The sequence below is a fragment of the Salvia miltiorrhiza genome, chromosome 5, assembly GCF_028751815.1.
Source record: "Salvia miltiorrhiza cultivar Shanhuang (shh) chromosome 5, IMPLAD_Smil_shh, whole genome shotgun sequence".
In the NCBI taxonomy this organism is placed as follows: domain Eukaryota; kingdom Viridiplantae; phylum Streptophyta; class Magnoliopsida; order Lamiales; family Lamiaceae; genus Salvia; species Salvia miltiorrhiza.
This window is the reverse complement of record NC_080391.1, coordinates 56,430,762-56,445,226: the sequence shown is the minus strand read 5'-3', so window position 1 is coordinate 56,445,226 and position 14,465 is coordinate 56,430,762. Positions and strand designations below refer to the sequence as shown.

The following is a 14,465-nucleotide window of genomic DNA, read 5'->3' as shown; positions in this document are numbered from 1 at the left end:
ATTTTAAAATTAAACTATATATTCATTAAATATATATATATATATATATATATATATATATAATAGATATAGATATAATATATTAACGCACTCTCTCACACACACACACACACACATATATATATATATATATATATATATATATATATATATATTAGTACTGTGTATATTTCAGTAGAAATTTTGTATAAGTTATTTTAATATAATGTGTATATATTATATCATCTTTAATTTTGTCATGTATAAACGAAATTAAAATTCAGGGAAAATTTTGGAATGAGCTAAAGTTTATGTATTTATATTGCAACTTTATATAGTTGAAAAAATAGCAAAATTCACTAATAGTTTGTGGATTTACAGTCAATTAACGTCTCACAAAAATATATTATGAAATGCAAATCAGTAAAAAGTAATTAAAAGTTCCAAAAATCCTTTCAAAACTACTAGAAAATTTGAAAGAAAAATATCTAGATATTTTGGTGGAAATTTTTTAAATAGATAATAATAATCGTTAGTTAAAAAGGTTTTGTCAAGATCTTGGTCATTCATTTTATATGCCTCCAATTTTAAGATGATTTTATCTTCATTTTAATGCTATTATCTTTATTAGAGTTATTTTAGATAATAATATAAGTAACTTATAGAATTTTATTTTCTAAATATAATATTCTAAAAAATATAATTTTGTTTGTCGTGCATCACACGCGAGTAATACTAGTTATGTATAGTAAAAGAGATTAAGAGATTTTAGATAACATGTGGATGATTTTGCAAGTAAAATTTTTTACTAGATAAAGAGTCTCGGAATTGGCGCCCAACTCATTCACTCACACTCACACTACAAAATGTATCCACTCAGGAAATTGCGTCACCTCACAAGCCAAAAGCAAGAGTTCCAAACCATGGTTTGCTGAGAAACAACAATCCAAGGCTCGTTTCCTGGGCAGGAGGATCGGGGCACTAAAAGCAAAGGCGCGAAGAAGGCTGCCTTCATCAAGCAGAGCCATGAAGCGGTTGCACGCCTCTGCACCTTCAGAAAGAGGTTTAATATGGAAAATCAGATCAGTCTCTGCAAAGTTGCAAGGGATGAGGTGCTGAGACAGCTAGGAGAAGCACGACGTATCCATCGCAACGCCAAACGAAAGATCCAAAAAATGAGGCACAACATCTTTCTAATTGAAAAGGAGGAGAAATGGCTGGTGTCTCGCATCATTGCTGATGTTGACAATGGAGAGGCGGTGCTGATTCACCACATGCTAGATGTGGATGTTGTGTGCAGGCTAGTGGTTAAGAAGAAACTTGGAGATTTGATGGTGCGAATTGTTGCTGCTGAGGTAACTAAACGAGATAGGATTGCTGCCAAACTGAACACTAAATTGGAGGGAATTTGTGAATATAGTATTGAGTATTGAATGTTTTTTTTTAGAGTTAGATGTTAAACTGCATTTCTTTTCTTCGTAGGATGATATATCTTAAGAAGATCTATTGTAATAGATCAATTGTAATAAGCAGTTTTGTTATTGAGTTCTCAGCTGTTGAGTTTAAATTTTAGTCCAAAGTTGAATCTAAACATTACTTCCTTTGTTGTTGAGTTTTAATGAATGTGAGGAGTGACTGTAAAGCCTAGATTGCAAATTACTGTTTGATTGGAGCTGCGTGGAGTTTCAGATCAGTTTTCGTCCATTGATCTTGGTGGACGTCGTATACCACCAAATAATTCCTACGGAATTATCAAAACAAATTAGTATGATGATAAGCAGGGTCGATGTAAAATCATTCAATTCCCTAAAATCTATATTTTTGGTGATGCCACCTAGGGATGTCAATGGGTGGGTTTTACCCGGACCAGAACCATTAAAATTGTTACGGTTCCAGAACCAGAACCGACCCATTGCTTAATGGATCCACACCAGACCAGACCATTAAGTGAAAAATTAAATGGTGTGGGTAGGGTAATTACCCATGGGTATTATAAGACCCATAGACCCAATAATACCCATTACCAAACTTAAAAAAGCCCAAAAAAGCCCATGGTCTCAACTCTCAAACTCTCAAATCTCAATTGGATCTGCACGCAGCCGCTTCACGCTCACTTCACCGGGTGAGACTCACCCCAATTCTTCCGCCGCCGCTGCTCGCCTCCGCCGCCGTTGCTCGCCTCCGTCGCCGCTGCTCGCCTCCGCCGCTGATTGGTGTCCCCTCGCCGCTGATTGTTGTCGCGCTCTTTGGAATTCGCTGCTCTCCGCCACGCCAGGAGTTCCTGCGCTCTCCTCCGCACGCCGCCGCGAAGCTGCTCCTGCACTCCTCAAGGTAAACCCTCAACCACAGCTAAGCTGTCATTCCCTTTGCCTCGAAAAATCTCTTCCTTCCTTTTAAGTTATTTCATTGTTTTTCCCCAATTATGTACATTTCTCTTGCTATTTTCTTATTGATATTCTGCTTCTACTTTGTATAATGCATACGTTTTTCCCTGCTGAAGTTAACATACGAAGTTAGGATAATCTATTTGTCCGAATCTTAAGCTGCCTTTTGACGTGTTGGAGTATGTTCTATGGTTCTTATACGAACTTGTTGCTCTCATGATAATGATTGTTTATTTGTGCGTGGTTTACTCAATTCCCGTTTCCATGAAGAAAAGAACAGAAAATGAAAGCCAAGTAGAGAATTTCTTTTTCTTTTTGTGAGAATATTCTTGAATTAATGGATCTGAAATTTACAGCCAAATTCACTCATTCTGTTTGCTAAAATATTTAAATTCAGAGCATTAAAGTATGGTTCATTTTTGTTGCATGTGTGATGTGTTTATAGTGCGGATTAGTACCGTTCCTCGCGATGAATCTTTATGTACACAAAGTGAAGGGGATGAAAATGAGTTGTGAAATGCTAATTGCAAGTAATGCTCACTTTTGTTAACTTTTTTTTTTTTGATAAGTTCAAGTCTTTATAGTTGTTATTCTTGAACTAGTGTATTACCCGTCGAAATTCGACGGGTACATATTTTATGTAATGTATATATTTTATGTTATTCTTATGATAATTATATAAAATAATTTTTTATGTAAATTATTTATATAATTAATTAAATTAGATTAAATTAGTAATACATTTTAAATTATATTAATCTCAACAACTTTTAGCAATTAAATTATTAATTTTGTTGAGATAATAAAAATACCCATTAGTTTTCATATGAAATTTTATAAAAAGTTAACGCGTAAGAAAAAAAAGCGTAGAAATACATATAAATTTGACATAGGTATGATGGCGGATTGATTTGTTGCATTTGTTGTTACAAGATTTATTAATTTTGTTCAATTTTTTTTTTTTATTTTGCCTTTTGACCATAATTTTATATGGAGTTTGAAAAATCATAATTGAATTGTGAGTATCATATAATTCCGAACTTCTAAAAGCATAACTAATTATGAAAATAATCTCGCCTGATATTTAAAAGACCATAACTGATTTATCGAACATCGTATCATTTGGAGTTTTAAGACCAACGAAGTTGTGGGCAGCATCTCGTCGCAAACTTGACAGATCATCTCTAACTTCTGAGCATTATCTTGTCTGAAACTTGAAAGAGAATCATCTCGTTTAAAACTTGAAAGAGCATCATCTCGTCTGGAGTTTTGAGCATCATCTCATATAGAGTTTGAGAGAGCATCATCAAATATGAAATTATATTCAACCATGACTCCAATTGTCAACTATCTAACAAACATAACTCTAACAATTTAGATATTTTATTTATATATGTAATTTTATTAGTTCAAACTCTAGAAAGAAAGGAAAGAGAAGAGATCTTAAAGCAGTAAAAGAGAGAGCGTGTGCTTTATTTCATCATCGTAGGTATTTATAGGCATTACAGTCGGGGTAAAGTAGTAAATTCGTTTGGTCATCTATTCCGCATGCTCGCCATTAAACTAATTAAGGCTATTATTAGATTATAACTTGTCAGATCGTTGTCCCCTAATTACAGAGCTGGATTCTGTCCTCATCATCCCGCTCTGTCTAGTAGCTCTGGATTTTCTTCCTTGGGGCAGACTTTTACTCTTTGGCTCTGCTCTGCTAAATAGCTCCGCCTTCTGGCGAATTGTCTCTGGCTTGTGGCTCCGCGCTCTGGCTCCAATAGCTTAGCTCTTACTCTGGATTTGGCGATTTGGCTCTGGCTCTGACTCTAACGGCTTAGCTCTGACTCTGGATCTGGCGACTTGGCTCTGGCTCTGACTTTAATGACTTAGCTCTGGCATCTCTGCTCTGGCAACTTGGCTCAGGCCCTCTGGAAGTTCTGCTCTGGTTAGCTCTGCCTCTGGCAGCTTTGCTCTGGAAGCTCTGCTCTGGCAACTCTGCTCTGGCAGCTCTGCTCTGGTTAGCTCTGGCTCTGGCATCTCTGCTCTGGTAGCTCTGCTCTGGCAGCTCAACTCAGCAATGACTCGGCAGCGGACGAACCGCAAGCTCAACGACGACTATTTCGCCGGAGTTTAGAAGAATGAACGACAACGGGTTATAGGAAAAAGAAATCTTAGGGCTCTTGTATTAATTGCTTCGAATGGAGAATTCTCATGGGTTTAAGAAGTAGAAACAGAATCGAACTAATTAAGGAATGGAAGAGGGAGTCAGAGATGAGGCGGAGCAACGCCGCCCTTAGGACGGCGGCGACGCCTGAATTTAGAGGGAAAGAGAGGCGGGCAGTTTAAGGGGGGAATTAGGCTCAATTTGAGTGTGCAATCGACTTTAGAGATAGAAAAGGATTGAGAGAAGAGAGAGACAGTGAAGGGGGAGACGACGCCGACCTGATTCAGGGACGGCGGCGATGGGGTGAGGAAAATGGAGGCGTGAGGAAGAGGGAGGCCTAACTTTTGTTTTAAAAGTGAGAATGAGAATATATAAATTGGATTCTCAAATGCAACGTTGCAGATTGAGATTGGAAAGAAAGAATTTGAGGCCTGCCACGTAGGCTAAGGCCTAATCGTATTATAGAATAGATATTATTATTATTATTATTATTATTATTATTATTATTATTATTATTATTATTATTATTATTATTATTATTATTATTATTGTTGTTGTTGTTGTAGTAATGAACGAACAGAAGCAAATAAAGTTTGAAGAAATGAAAAATATATTTTTCTTCCCTATGTAAATAAAATGTATGGATTTATTTTATAAAAAATAAAAATAAAATTTTAATTATTTGGATAGACATATAATAAGATTTTGTTTTAAAGTAATCAGTTTATAGAATTTGTGCCTTATTATGCAAACATGTAAATCAATGACCGGACCCGTTTATAATTTACATATACGTGCATGTCTCAATTCAAACTTAATTCAAAATTAATTTTATTGAAAATTAAGAATATAAATATTATATATATATATATATATATATATACGATATAATATATTGCAACATATACATATAATATGTACGCTATTGAGAAATATAAAATTAATAACAAATATACATCTAATCACTAACATTCAATTAAAATAATTTATCGTATATAGATTATAATTTTTTTCTTATCTGACATGTAAATCTAATTTTTATCTAGAAAAAATAAATAATAAAATTTATTAATTTAGATTATATGTAATGTTAATATTATATATATATATATTAATTGTATTTAGTATGATTAATGAATCTTTATATAGAATGTAATAGTTAATTAATTAATAAATGATGAATATTATATATGGTAAATTTTGAAATGGTGAGATTTTAGGTATGCCACATAGGTTAAGGCTTAATCCTATTATATAATAGATTTGTGTAAATGCAGGAAACGAAGTATTTGAAAGAGGAAAAAGATGCGCTTTTGTTGTGGGCATGTAGCTGGGCAGAGGATGCTTCCATGGAACCTTGTTCTTTCACTAGTGCTAATTGAATTTGTTTGCAAATATTTGGACAATTTCACAATCTACCTCAGTTGATATGATAGGGAAGAGATACATAATTTCCTTATATTTTGCATGAATTCTGTTGAAATATATTTATTGCACTCTGATTTCAGTTAACAATATGTTACCATGTCTAAAGGATGTGATCACTTAAAATTTAGGTATTAGCAAGGCATTTATAAACAGAAGCCTTTACTTGAGGAGAAAATATTTTTGGGTGGGGAGAAAAAAAATTTAAAAATAAAAAATAATTTTTTTTTGGGGGGGGGGGGGGGATGGGAGGTGGGGTGAGGGGGTGGGTGGGGTTTGGGGAGAAATTAAAAAAAAAAAAAAAAAATTGGAGGGGGTGGGGGTGGGGCCGTGGTGGGTCAGGCTGGTCAGTTGCAAAACGGGTCGGGCTGGACCCATATTTTTGACGTCTAATAGTAATAATAATAATAATAATAATAATAATAATAATAATAATAATAATAAGCAGGTTGGTTTATATATAGGCCCAAAGGTATTGCTGTGAGGAAATGGGCCAGCTAAAAGCCCATTATAAATATGGGCCAATATTTACATATTTTTGACGTCTTACTCGATAACGAGCCAGCCCATTTTGAACCCACGATAGTGTTTTCTCTTATGCTGAGAGCCATGTAAAATGAAGAAGAAAGAATATGTAATTTTTTTTATGAAATGTTAAAGCTTTGTTTTAGTGAGTAATCAAATCAAGATTATATTTCTTGAGCTTTTGTTATTTTAATGGGCTGCTCAAAATTTATCAGTTCATCAAACTATTTTTATTTTTCATTCATTTAAAAAGATAATACACCTACTCAAATATATTCTCAACCATCACCATTTTTCTAATTCCGTCTGATTTTGACTAATTAATACTCTAAGGCACGTTCGATTGCAGAGAATGAATCAGTTCGAGATTAAGTTTGCCCGAGATAATTTTATCATACGAGGTAGACCAAGATTCATAATCTAAGACTATTTTGTGACATTATCTCAAGATTGAATATTGGATTGTATCCACTAAATCGAATAAGATATCATAAGATTAATCTAGTTCAATTCTATCTGATTCTTCAAACCAAACAACCCCTGACCATATAAAATATACAAATCTATTCCCAAACAAATTTCACAAAAACTCATGTGAAACCGGTTTTATGGTAAAACTGTCTTCACAATTATACTTTAAAGTAGTATATGTATGTTGAAGTAGTATCATTGTGAAGGCGATTTCAACATAAAATCGATTTTACAGGAGATTACCTCAACAAATTTTTCGGCACCTAAAAGCTGAGTATTGGAATTTTTGATATGGCTTGGTGTGAAAATGCATATGTATTTAATGCCCAAGCTAAAAGCATACACCACATGAACATATATGGTTATGGTGGAATGAATTGTCCATGTCAAAATCTACACTAAATATGTGTTCCAATGAATGGGAGATTGTGATATGAGATGGTTTTGTGAGAATATATATCAAGATTCATGGCCATGATGCTATGTAATTATGTCATGGGACATCAAAATATCATCACCAATTATGTATACCATCACTAGGTCCACTATCATCAATACATGATCATAATCTATTTTTTGTAAGAAAAATAAGAAATCGCCTGTATTTTTATGAAATTATACAAGTTAAAAATAACTAATGTTGGAATATTAAAAGAAATTAAAGGGATAAAGGGAAGTATATAAAAGGAAAGTATAATTTTAAGGAGATGGCCAAAAAAGTATTTTTGTTCTCCATTTAGCTACTTACATATAATATATCACATTCATGTATTATAATGGAATCATTTTGTTTCTAAACTAGCCCCCCTATCAATCATAGGTGCACTTTAAATAGCTCGACTTCACGCATTGATAGGATTCAAATTCACAAAGATATAAACAATAAATTTTGAAAAAATATATAAATTATATATATTTCAGAAAGGAGCATCATTAATTTAGAGATGCAATTTAAGGTGTAGTGGAGTGCAATATTGTCTGTAGACAGTGAGGGTGGGTGGATACAATTAAGAAGGAAGAGGAAGACAGTTACCAACATACATTAAATATTTTAATGAAAATAACAATTCCAAAAATACGAAAAATGACATCAAATTTGTAAAAGCACAAGTCAAATGTTGGTGAAAATTAATCACTCGTACATCTCTATCTACTTTTATTTTTAATTCCTCATAAATAGTTAAAAAAAAGTCTATTAATTAAATTCCAGGTGTCCCACAAGAAATTTATTTATAATGTTTTTTTTATTATAGTATAATAAACCATACTTAACATTATTTATTATGGATTGAAGTTTTAAAAAATACCATATTGATGGAATATTCGATCCTTATAATCAATTAATATATAACTAAAAAGTTTAAATTAAATGTTAAGTTATAAATTTAACTTCAAAAACATACATTAGTATACTATGACTTTTTATTTATTTATAAAGTTTAGTTGAGTTTGAGTAGCAAATCAAATCTCATTAAATTTATGCAGATTCAATAGAAATCTAGTTGATGTTCAACTATAACATGAATTGTTCCTTGGCAATAATAGACTTTGTCAATTTAATGGCACAATTTATTATGGATGGACCCCCTTCTAATGCATCAAATTCAAATGTTTGTAGTACTATTAATTTCTTTGATTTCACATTAGGGAAAAAGAAATGGAGAAGAAAATGCAATGATTTTTTAATTGCAAACTGTACTTATAAATCCCACAAAATATAGGATCTTTTTATATATAAAAAAATGATCCATACTAATTAATGATACCCATTAAAGAATTTTCGAATTATCAAATTTGTATAATGTAAATCATACTGCAATATAAAACTTTTTTTAAAACTCACCTAAGCTTCATGTTGATATGTCTTGATTTTTCCGCTTCGGTCAAAATGTACGGGTTTGAGTGTTTTATCTCAGTACTATATATACTTGAGATCTGTAATCTGTAACTATATCCGCATAATAAAATCTGTTCTCCTCTCTGCCTGTGAATGTAGCTAATTGGTGAACCACACAAATCTGTGTCTTCTTTACGTTTTTTAGTTTGATTGTGCTCTTTAATCATATTCTGTCACAACACTTTACTAATAAATCAATACACATTAAAAGGAACTTGAAAGTGAACATACTATTTTTACTATTTCATTCACCCAATTTACATTGCATGCCCCTAAAACTAGAATAAAATCAATGGATCACTTCGTTTAGATCCAAGTAAATATCAAAAGAATAACCCCCACTCCCTCGACAAGAAATCGACCTAAAATCACCCCAAAATGAGGGTTTAAAAAAAAATTAAATAAACAACACACTATTAAAAAAAAAAAAAACTCATTAACCATATCCTAGTATTTATTTTCAAGAACACCTCGAATTTCTCCCCGGTCCTCCATAATAGAAATAATTACCCCAAACTCTATTAATTCCACCCCTTATATCATAACAATTTGCATGATCGGCCAAAACTCTCAGATTCGATAAAGGGATAAGGCTATTATCCCAATCCACCACTTGTAGATTTCTGAAATAAGACGCTTTTCCGAACCCCTCTCCTGCAAAATGCCCACTCCCCATTTGCGTCGATGTGTGCGCCCCCGAACTTCTACTATTTACAATTTCGCCCCCAAATTGTACCATATTTGCACGATCGCGCAGGTGTGTGAATAGAAACGTTGGCCAATACCCAACTAGAACCCCATTTCCAAACTCTAGCCACCAATTCCCATGCTTTGGATCCTACAAAGCAAGAAAGGCAAAATTTTATATGGGTTACACTAAGAATAGTATAGATAGTAAGAAATAAGAATAATGCATAAGTCAGTATATAATGTTGTATAAGCTGTTTATAACGACTGCATAACGAAATTTAATTAATTGATAAAATTTTCACTCCTTATAGAATTCGAACCCAGGTAAACATTCACCCCTCTAGATAAATATTAGTAATTGGATTTGAAAATCTAATGTTATAAATTTATTCTCTTTTCTCATTATATTTGCCCATTCTCATTTGATCTTCTCCCTATTCAATCTTGTTATATTTAGGTGAATTTCAATCTTTGTCGCACCTTTTGAGTTGAGGTCATTTCAAATAATTTGAACCCAAAAATAATATAAATTCTTATTCCAAATTACTCTCTCAGTCCATCAAAAGTTTATGAGAAATATTTTTTTTGTAAATATTAAGTGTGAATGAAGTTGAAAATGTAAAAATATATGTGCCAAAATTGAAACAACATGCTTACTATGAACATATCAAAATAACAAAAAGACCATACTTTTCGTGGACGGGTGGAGTAATAGTTAACGCATGTTTCAAATTCCTTCAAACAAAGAAGTCTTTCGACGTTCATTAAAAAATATTCCCAATTTATTTTCACTTCAAGAACCTTCGACTTTGCAAAATAAGTTTGATTTAAATCATGCGTTGCAGAATTAGAAGACGAAATGATGAGTCGTCTCACCAAAATCTACATTGATCAATATAAGTTACAGAAAACATCTTAAATCTTAAGAATTCATCTAAAAATCTGATAAGGTGACTCATTTATTCAATCATCGAATCCTTTAAGACGTGATGTAAATCAAATATTTTTCAAAATTAAAAATTAAATAATATTTTAAGAAAACATTGAAAGTTAAAAGACACAAACATGAACCAAAAGAAACATATATTTGAAATCTTGGATGGATAAAATTCTACAAAAAAAGTAGAAACATACAAGTGGAAAATATTTGGCATAATTAAAATGGATGGGCCAAACAACCTTTGCTTGGTAAGGAAGAGTGGGAAAGAATCTTAGAAAGTAAACATTAAAGGAAACGAGCAAAATAATTATGTCCGTTGAGTTGTTCGATGGTAAATGCAATATTTATAGTGTAGTGTATCTCACAACATGCGTATGTTAGCTAGGTGGCGTACATGCATGATGAATATTTAGCTCCACTCTCACTTTTCCCACCCACCAAATCCAAACCCCCAAAACAACAATATTAATTAAATAATTATTTAAATTAATTCCGAATCTAAGCCTATATATCTATTTTATTTTTCTCTAGTATTTTGAAATTTTATATCTTATAAATAGAATATATGTTTGTGCGGATTAGATTCGACCCCAAAAGTTTTGATTGCGGTTGACGGTTGGGATCGAATATAGGAATAAAATAAAACACAATTGAGGTAGAAGAAAAGTTTTCTTTTTATCAAGATAATTATTAAGGAATATAAAGTTCAAACATAACAAAATCATATGAAATCGTATAAGATTATTAGAAATTATTTGCAAAAGTTACACTCGCAATTTTTTTTAAAAAAAAAATAGCCAAAAAATAAAGAACGGTGATAAAAAAAAATACTCGCATTTAAAAAAAAAAATTACCTTCCAAATTAGCAAGCTAATATCAAATTGGCCTCCATTATACGACGACGTTGGGGAAATTGCAGCGCCAATAGCTATTTTATTATTGGTCTGAACAAAGCCTGAGCACAACAAATTATAACATCCAGTTGCTTGATAGGCATCACTCTGCAAACCATATTAATTAAATAAATCAGTAATCACATATTAAAAATTAATTAATTAAGTCCCTTAATTACTTTTCTACATGTAACCTGTTGGAGGAATGATTAAAGCAGGGACACCATTAATTAAACAACGCAATAATTGTACTAATCTAGTCTAGTAATTAAAGTAGAATAGTAAAAAAAGGGGAGGGGTCAATTGCCTATAAATACACATATTATACCCAAATTAAAATGCAATAATACATTTTTATTTTTTTTAAAATTTGATCTGAGTCGAAAGTATGCCGGCTAATTAATAACTTGATTATCTGAATTTTGGTGGACGATCTAAAGGTACCATTGGAAAAAAAATTGACATTAACTTTCTAATGATACTTATATGGTTGGGTTTCGGTCATCAAAAATAGTTAAACAAATTGGCATTAAATTTGATGTCACTAAATTCTATTTTTTTCTTTCTTTTTTTAACCAATTCTGGTGACCAAAACCCAATAATATAAGAGTGTCATTAGAAAGATAACATCAAAACTTTTCAACGGTACCTTCAGATTGGCCATCGAAATTCAGACAATCAAGTTATTGGTCAACGAACTTTTGGAGGCATGTCAAATTCCAAAAAATTAAAAATTTATTTAATTTTTTCACCAAAAAAATATATCTGGTTAAAAAACCAAATTTTTGGATATAGTTTGTGTATCTATAAGCAATTTGCACTTCTTTTTTATTTGAAAAAAAATGAATCAATTTTTTCAGTATTAGTGTATAGGATCAATTTTTTTTCTTTTCGTAATTAAAAAAAATAGCCACAATATGAAAAATACAGTAAAATAGCTATTTTAAAAAAATGAATCAAGTTATTTTCTAGTACTATTTCACTAGTTTATGACTAGCTATAATATTACGACTACGTACATATGTATTTTTTATTGATAAAAAAAAATGAATTTAATTACTTACAGTCCAGTAGGTGAAGAACCTAGGATAATTGTCCCCATAGATCTCTGGGCTAACCTGTTTGGTGAAAAAATAAATAATTGAATTAGGAAGCAGTTGAAGGTGTAATTGCGTCTTTAATGAGCTTACACAAAAAAATCTGCTTTTCCATATTCAATTGTTACATCTCCTATTTTACTCTACATTATAAAAATGAAAATGCTACAAAATTCATAATTTTTATTTATTTATTTATTTATTTATTTATTTATTTTAATTACCTGCCAGCCTGCCTCGATGGTGTTGAGATCGTCGCCAAAGGAGCCTCCGATAACCCACATTTGCGAAAGGCTGAATTCGTATTTATTTGCAACTCGTGGAGCCCACACATTTATACTCGCTTTTGCACCATAATATTGATCGCCACTCACATACCCCACAGCATGCTGCAAATAAATAATTAAAATAAATTTAATTAACATTGAAATTTTGATTGAATTTTTTGAAAATTGGGAGGATTAATTAAAAACCTCATGGCCATTGCTGGAGGAATCTCTTCTAATGGGCCTTCTAATTTTGCGGCCGAATCTTCGGACGGAGCTTGCTCTTAAGAGATCTTGCTCCGATGTTCGCCTTATCGGAATCGTGTTTTCCGGGCAAGATTCGCCAGACGATGTCCACGTTTGGAAGTTTTCAGGAAACGTGTCTTCTGTTGTTGTTGTTGCTGTTGTTGTCGTTGTCGTGTGAAGCCCTTTTGGCCTCTCGGGCGGATCCTAAAAATTCGGAAAAAAATTATGCATGGATTATGGTCATATTGTAAAATTTTAAAACACGATGATCACTCAAGGGTCGAGTTTTATTAAAACTTGTTCATTGAAAAGGACACGGAAAGAGGAAAAATAATACTCGTCTAAAACAAAAACCCTCTCTCTCTCTCTCGATTAGATACATACCATGGGAATTTGTCCTTTGAGTAAAGGAGTTTTATTAAAACTTCTTTATTGAAAAAGATACTTAGAGAGAGGAAAAAGAATACTCGTCTATAACCAAAACGCTCTATCTCTGAATTAGACACATACCATGGGAATTTGGCCTTGGAGTAAAGGATGATCAAAAGCAGGCTGTTGATGAGTCAATACACAATCAATGATATCACCATCAGGGCTCTGTAAAAAAAAGAAAAAAAAAATTAAAAAAATCAGAGTTGAGTAAGAGATGTATATGAAAAATCAGACAAGAAGAGGAGTGAAAAAAAAAACATGCCAGAATTGTCTTGACAGCAGGTTTGTTGATTTTCATGAGGTGGGCTGTAATGTGTTTGAGTTTCTTGGAATTGTGATTTGTAGCATTGAAAGTGTGTGATTGTGATTGTGCAATAAAAAAGAGGAAGAAAACAAAGAGAAGAATGATTGGGGAAGAAGAAGAAGCAGAAGCAGCCATTTTTGAGGGATTTGATTCTTGTTCTAACACAACTCTTTGTCTCTGTCTACATTGGTTTTTGTCTTCTTCTGGCATATGAAGAAAACCAACAGATCTTCTCAGAATTTGCAATCCATGCACTGAACTGTACCAGCAGCTACTGTAGGGGAAAGCAAAGCAAAGCAGCTCAACTATTATCTCACAATTTCCCAAGATTCAAAGCTTGAGAGGAAAAAGGTAGGTTGAGAGTGATTTGGGTGTTTGATTCTTGGCAAGTTTTTGTGAGCTGTGGTTTTGCTTTTATATTCTGACAAATGCACAACTTCTAGGCATGAGGTGAAACAGGAATTTGAAATAAATAAGTAAAAGAATTGAAAACATAGGAATTCTGAATTTTTAGAAGTTTGGCCATGTGGGGTGAGGGATATTAATATGGGGTTGTGGCCAAGACATGCAATAATAAGTTTATTGGAAGAATAAGAATTGCAAGGGGGTGGGGTGGGGTGTGGTGGGGTGGGGGTGGGGGTTGGTCTAGGATTATGTTTCCAGTCTCCAATACAAAGACTGAAAATTAACTTTTCCATATCAAATTATATTGTTTAAATGTATATGTGCATATACATAACGAAGAATGATTTGTGTTATTC

At 32.5% G+C, this 14,465-nt stretch overlaps 2 protein-coding genes across 3 annotated transcripts; one reads left to right on the top strand and one right to left on the bottom strand.

The window, feature by feature from the left end:
* The first annotated feature begins 1,819 nt into the window (after positions 1–1,819).
* Positions 1,820–6,051, top strand: LOC131025317 (uncharacterized). 2 transcript variants are annotated; one of them, XM_057955046.1, is made up of 2 exons: positions 1,820–2,310; positions 5,817–6,051. In XM_057955046.1, exons 1-2 carry the CDS (start codon positions 1,963–1,965, stop codon positions 5,898–5,900), a joined length of 432 nt encoding a protein of 143 aa, XP_057811029.1. In that variant the 5' UTR covers positions 1,820–1,962; the 3' UTR covers positions 5,901–6,051. The 2 variants fall into 2 exon arrangements, with proteins under 2 accessions (XP_057811029.1, XP_057811028.1); XM_057955045.1 differs by having other exon boundaries at positions 5,796–6,051.
* Positions 6,052–9,051: 3,000 nt separating this feature from the next.
* Positions 9,052–14,252, bottom strand: LOC131025316 (uncharacterized). Its single transcript, XM_057955044.1, has 7 exons — positions 13,663–14,252; positions 13,479–13,565; positions 12,930–13,172; positions 12,681–12,845; positions 12,424–12,477; positions 11,321–11,467; positions 9,052–9,674 (listed from the first exon to the last, which is right to left on the bottom strand). Exons 1-7 carry the CDS (start codon positions 13,912–13,914, stop codon positions 9,297–9,299), a joined length of 1,326 nt encoding a protein of 441 aa, XP_057811027.1. The 5' UTR covers positions 13,915–14,252; the 3' UTR covers positions 9,052–9,296.
* Between the last annotated feature and the right edge of the window lie 213 nt (positions 14,253–14,465).

Coding starts and splice junctions, on each gene's coding strand:
- LOC131025316 (XM_057955044.1), bottom strand. CDS start 13,914: ATGCCAGAAGAAGACAAAAACCAATGTAGACAGAGACAAAGAGTTGTG. Junction 12,478..12,680: donor CCATCGAGGCAGGCTGGCAG/GTAATTAAAATA, acceptor TTCACCAAACAG/GTTAGCCCAGAGATCTATGG. Junction 11,468..12,423: donor GGTTCTTCACCTACTGGACT/GTAAGTAATTAA, acceptor TATGGTTTGCAG/AGTGATGCCTATCAAGCAAC.
- LOC131025317 (XM_057955045.1), top strand. CDS start 1,963: ATGGGTATTATAAGACCCATAGACCCAATAATACCCATTACCAAACTT. Junction 2,311..5,795: donor CTGCTCCTGCACTCCTCAAG/GTAAACCCTCAA, acceptor GTGTAAATGCAG/GAAACGAAGTATTTGAAAGA.